At 43.8% G+C, this 6388-nt stretch overlaps 1 protein-coding gene across 2 annotated transcripts in view; it reads left to right on the plus strand.

Annotated features, from left to right (window-relative positions):
• LOC144799332 (fatty acyl-CoA hydrolase precursor, medium chain-like) overlaps positions 1–5746 on the plus strand; it is a 395371-nt gene extending 389625 nt beyond the window's left edge. For both annotated transcript variants that reach the window (XM_078670579.1, XM_078670580.1), the window contains exon 14: positions 5038–5746. In XM_078670579.1, the coding sequence (XP_078526705.1) occupies positions 5038–5224 (187 nt within the window). In that variant the 3' untranslated portion in view covers positions 5225–5746. The remainder of the gene's footprint in view (positions 1–5037) is intronic.
• The last annotated feature ends 642 nt before the right edge of the window (positions 5747–6388 follow it).

A 6388-nucleotide genomic window follows, 5' to 3' on the forward strand; every position in this document is an offset into this window, starting at 1 on the left:
GCGTCGTAGGTCCGGCGGGTGGGCTGGGGTCTGCGGGGGCCAGGGGTCCTGGCACTGGGCGCGTTCCAGGCGCGGACGGGCGCAGACGGGCTTACCTTTGGCGCACCTTCGGCGCTCATTTGGTGCTCCCGCTGCGCGCGTCCGCTGCGCGGTCGCTGAGGGGGCGTCATAAGTAGGAGCCGTGAGGGAGGGTCGGCCGGGAGGCGGGAGGACCAATGGGAGAGGAGGGGAGGCGGAGCTACGGGTCAGCGGCGGCGGGAAGCACGGAGGTGACCGGGGCAGCGGGGCCGGTGAGGAGCGGGGGCAGAGGCGGCAAGCTGCGGGCAGAAGGCGAGCCCGAGGAAGATGCGGAGGGCAGCGGCGTGGGGGAGGTGAGCGGAGGTCTCGGCAATCAAGGGAGCAGCCAGGCAACAGCTGAGTCAGCAGGCAGGCAGGCGAGCGAGCAGCAGAGCAGCAGGCAGGCAGGCAAGCGGCAGAGCAGCGTGGAGGGAGCGACCGCCTGCGAGGGCCCAGGGGTCACAGTGAATGACCCGGCAGGGACCCCTTAAGTAGGAGCCGTGAGGGAGGGTCGGCCGGGAGGCGGGAGGCGGGAGGACCAATGGGAGAGGAGGGGAGGTGGAGCTACGGGTCAGCGGCGGCGGGAAGCACGGAGGTGACCGGGGCAGTGGGGCCGGTGAGGAGCGGGGGCAGAGGTGGCAAGCTGCGGGCAGAAGGCGAGCCCGAGGAAGATGCGGAGGGCAGCAGCGTGGGGGAGGTGAGCGGAGGTCTCGGCAATCAAGGGAGCGGCCAGACAGCAGCTGAGTCAGCAGGCAGGCAGGCGAGCGAGCGGCAGAGCAGCAGGCAGGCAGGCAGGCGAGCGGCAGAGCAGCGTGGAGGGAGCGACCGCCTGCGAGGGCACAGGGGTCACCATTATCTACATTGATGCATACGCCCCACACCATGGCCAGCATACGGTCAAGTAAATAATGGTGCTGCATGATCATAACTGTTATGTAAGCTCTTCCTTTGTGGCATTGATCCATCTTCTGTAGCATTGTTCGCCTTCATCAGTTCCCAACTTATTATTTGCAACCATCAGGCATTGGTTTTTGCCTGAACGAATGGAATGAAACTCCTGAAGACAGCTGGGCATCAATAGACTTTGCTCCTGTGGGACATTTTTCCAAACTGAAGTGCCATAATATTCTGCAGCTCTTCTCTTGCGATGATGGTGAAGCTAGGTAGTTGGACAGCTCATGGGATGGTCATGTAGAAGTGTCCACTCCTGATATTACCACGGTGTGAAAGTGACCAGGGAACAGCAGCCATTCTAGTTCCGGGGTCGATGCATGTGGAGCCAGGCTCTGCACTGCCAATAGTGGTCCATTAGGCTAGCGGTGCCCCCCTGCATTTCGCGTTGTATATGGTGTTGTTACAATTGAGGTTACTGCTGACTTTTATTGCCCCATTTCCTCTGAAACAGTCCAAGTATGTCTCAATATGTTCGCATCCAACACGGATGCAGCATACTGTTGTTAATACAACGCATGTCTGTGCTTTTAAAATGATGCTGCTCGGCACAGCAAAATTGCTTATGGCTTCGCACTGCCTCAATTGTTTTTAAAAGAGGCTCAAAGTTCCTGATGTATACTGGAGTTCCCAATGGTAAAGGCGTCTGTTGGTCACCCGCTGGAGGTGCAGTGGCATGCTTGTCAGATTTATGGGTATCCTGTTTAGAAAAGAACTTTGTTGATTTTATTAGCTCAAACAAGTAGACAATCATTTCAGATTGTACAACTTCAGGTACACTGTCAGTCTGCAACTTATGTCTAGTTAGTGGCACAGATGTGTTCGTTACTCTTCCTATCTTCTTGCATGGGTTAAAATGGTGATCTGATCCTGGGGTGTTTCTCTCGGCAAATAGTGTCAATAGGAGATAGCACAACCAATTCTTAGTGACCAAGATGCCCACTGTTCCAGGTCACGATGGCACATATTTTGGGTGGATCAATGAACACATATTTTACCTTTGCTCACCATTACTTATCCAATGGTTCCTCTAGAGGGTACCTCACCATTGGTCGGACAACTGCAACAGGCTTTGTACAATTTTCAACAAACGCGTCTATTCTAGTTTTGTCAAAGTTCCTCTAAAAGTCACCCTCAAGATAGAGATCTATATGCTGCAGTGCCTTGTCTAGGTTGTCCAATAATTCTTCATCTGTCTGTGTGTCTTGGGGTGTTAATGCTCCTAGCCCTCAATCCTGAGGGTGTGCAGTTATAGTTCTATCATGGTGATACTTGTTGGTATTGTTACTTTTATGTTATGGTGTTCATGAGGCCACTGCACTACTACAATGCTTTGATATTGATGACAATGTTCTTGCTGGATGCTGCAGTGACACACATATTCAATTTTAGAAATGCTTCCAATTTAAGTCATATGACGGTCACTGCTTAAGTTTTCTCAGTAACCCTTAAATTGTAATATTTATTCTATTAATTGATCTTTCGGCTCCTAAAGCTGAATGTTGAAATGTGAAATGTTTCTCTTTATTTGACCCTTCTGGCACATTTTGTACTGTGGTATTCTTGGCAGAGCAGAATTGTACTTGACAATAATTCTTTTTGGGTAGATACGGATTTTGCCTACGTTGTTTTTGTGTTTGACCCATCATCTGTCATAGATAGTATATGTGGTGGTATATATAGTCTGTAATACTGATCTGACAGTATCCGTATAATCAAAAAATGCAAACCCACCACTCCATCCAGCTAATCCAAACAACTGATGTGAGCACATCTGTCATTAGAAATAAGTGTTTATTTGTTATAGGGCTTATAGTATTATTAAATGGAGAGAACATAGGGCTGGGCACCACAACATTAGTGAACCCCACACAGTGTTTCCAAACACTAAAACATTAGTGAGATCCACACATTGTTTGCCATTTCCAGAGAATGGAACTTGTGCAATAGGTTCTTACAATGAGAAGAATTTGCAATTCCTTACACGGTCCTTGTTGTTGAGGGATAGTGGATGATATTACTTTCAAGGTAGGGCTTAGTGAATACTGGGGGCACATGGTGCAAGTGTGTATGTACATTGTGATCCTCTCGTGTAAATTGGCAACAAACTAATCCTAGAGTATTTGCAGGGACGTGTTGTTTCTTGAGGTGTGTGAAAGGAGATGTAACTGGTTTTGTCCTATAAGTAGCAATGTTTGGAGCATGACAGGTTTTGCTCTCGATATGTCTGTATGGTAGGTCTGTTCCCATCTGTGGGCACTCTCTGGTCTCCCACAACTGATTATCTTGTTCAGGGGTGCTTTCTTGTTGCACTCATAGGTATAGGTGAACTGTCTGTGTGTAATGTCTGAAGACGTTAAAAGGTGTCCGAAGGTGCCGTTATTTCACTGACTAACAAAACTCTGGTATATATGTTGTCAAGGGGGTGTTTTCTGTATCAATGATGGTGTGTGCAAAGAAGGCGGTTGCGTTGACTATATGGCACTTGATGATGTGAGTCAACTGAGGAGGACATAACAGGGTGTCTCTAGTTTTCTCTTGAGGTCCCCTCTTCTGCTTTGTTGTCACTAGGACCCTCTTGTGTTTGTCAATTTTCAGGAGCTTCCTCTTGGCCTTTTCTGGGCTGGTGAACCTACCACTGGTTTCTGTGAGTGGCTTTTCTTTGCACTGCCTTTGGGTATACCTGTGGGTCTCTTCTGAGAGGGAGGGCCGGCAGGCTCCTGGGGCCACGGGTGTGTGTGTTGTGTTGAGTGGTTTTGTGCCATTTCTCACTATGTTTCTCTATCTGGTCTTTGTCTCCAGGGAAGACTTTGACCAGGTGATCTACAGGGGATCCCATGACTCTTCGGTGAACCTTTTGAGCCATTGTGTGTAATTATTCTCTTGTCTCAACAGGTCGGTTCTAATGTGAACAATCAAATATTTAGTCCCGACGTTGTTTCTACTGTCTATAATCAGTGTCCCAAGTTTTATGATTTATGTGGTATTTTGTTGCGTTTCCCATGTACTAAATCCCTACATTTTGAAAGTCCATGAGGAACATGTAAATTAGGACTTCTACTATTAGGGAGAAATTTGTAACTATGTTGGGACGTGTGCACCACTGCGATTATCTGTGGGCCCACTGAAATATTAATGTGACTTCAATATCATATGTCACTCTACACGAAGTGACATCTGTGTCACACATGAAGATCTAAAGGAAGGTTCACTTTGTATTCTTCCTGTCTTTAACTTTATCACTTGCCTCAACATCCAGAGATGGAATAAACTTCTTAAATTAAGGTCCGGATAATGTAATAACTCAAGTATTCTATATTAGTCACCTGATCTACTTCTTTCACGTATATGTATGTTGTCGGGAGACCTAAAGATGATGTACCATCAATACCTAGCCGTTCATGAATATCTCGCAAACTGTTGAGATATTTGCCTAACTCGGTCAATTACTTAAAACTTGCTTCCCTGAAATTATACACTATCCATCATAAGATAGAAAATCTGTCAATTTGTTCCTAAGTTATACATTATGTTACATACATTTATATAACAACATTACTCTGGATCCACATTTTTATTTACATGTATGAACACATATTCATCGCCAACATAATTCTTTTCGTAGACATAAATACTTTTCTTTCAACTACCTCCAAAATCAATCAGAATTCCTTATTCTAAACTACATAATAGGTCGATAATCATTGGTCTCTTCCCTCCACATTCTTAGAGGGGATGAAATCACTAATTGGGAGTTGTCTTATCCCCAACTTTAGAATGAGGCTGTAGATCCCAAGAGTACATAAGCATGTTGCTGCATTCAACATATTATTAACTATTAGCAAATGTAATGATTTTGAAATATCACCTATTTACTGTTCTTTATAGAAACCCCATTGGTGTTGGATTAGCTCAATCCCCCATCTATGAAACTGACTAACAATATCTTAAGATAAAACATAATTATCAGTTCTGTTAACAACTGCAGTTATTTTCAAATATGTCACTTTTTTGCTTTTCTATTTACAGAAATCCCAATGGTGATGGTTTAGCTGAGTGGCCAGTGTATGCTGCTGATGAGCAATATCTTCAGTTAAGCCTACATCCGAAAGCAGGAAAGCAACTTAAGCAACATAGAATGACTTTCTGGAGCGAGACACTGCCTGAAAAAATTAATGCTATTAATGCACAAAGGAAAATGCATGAAGAGTTGTGATAAACTACGTAGAAATGGGCCTTAAATTGTGATTTAATAATTTACCACAAACAATGCGGGTATACTTAGTGTGTGGGTTTCTTCCAACAAAAAATACTAGTTAAGTTTTCTGCCCTACTAAAGGAAGACCTCAAAATTAAATTAGCAGGTTAGAGCTTGAGTTCCGATCACCAGGAACTACTCATGTAAACTCAGTACATTCTGAGTTTATATATAGTCCTTCTATAGTTGCAAACATATAATATATTTAAAACAGCAGTTAAAGAGTTCCCATGACAACTTAGAAACAATTATTTGCCAATTGAACTAAAACGTTATGTAAATTGTGTTTATATTCAATACATGCTTTTATATAGTTCATACATTTTGTGTCACCAGTGAACCCTGTCCATGGCCTTTAAATGTAATCTATTGGTCTTTAACACTGGATTTTGCAGTTGAGCCAGCAATAATGGCTTTTCAATTCACTGATGTTGGGATCAGCTAAACCACATGCACATTAAAACAAAGATTGACAAACAATGTTTTTTTTTTAATTCAATTGGCCAAGTGTGATGATGATTTCTGGTTTTTGTACATATTTAATTTTATGAGTTAATTAACCTGTATGAGTTATGCTGAAGAGGTTCCTTATCAGAAGTTACATATGGAAACTCTGTTGGCTTTAATGGGAGTAGGCAAAAAGTAGACTGTACAAATTCAAGGCCGCCAAGGTAATTTCCCCAAGATTTATGACAATGTCTTGTTTTTAGAGTTTTGTGGAAGGTAATGACTACTAACACCGCAAAACTGTATTGTGCACCTTTTTAAATGCCCTCTGCAGAAAGACTCATTTTTGTGCCATTGATACCAATGAGGAAGAAGCCAAGAGCAATGAGGAAGAAGCCATGAGCAAACTGAGCAAGTTACACGTTTTTTTTTAGGTTGGGAGAAGTTCTTTTTTCCACAGTGGCTGGCGTATGGATTCCAGTGGCTGCATCCTCCTTGTGAGGGTCCTCACACTTTGCATGCTAAGAATGACATTGAGATGTAAAATATAAAATGGGTGTATTGCTTTCCGCAGAACACTGAAACACCTTGTCAGTCATTCTGTTATTCTATTATTTTATCTTTCGTTATATTGCACACATTCACCAATTATTCTTATACTACTTAAATTATTAA

Source organism: Lissotriton helveticus, chromosome 12 (assembly GCF_964261635.1).
Source record: "Lissotriton helveticus chromosome 12, aLisHel1.1, whole genome shotgun sequence".
Classification (NCBI taxonomy): domain Eukaryota; kingdom Metazoa; phylum Chordata; class Amphibia; order Caudata; family Salamandridae; genus Lissotriton; species Lissotriton helveticus.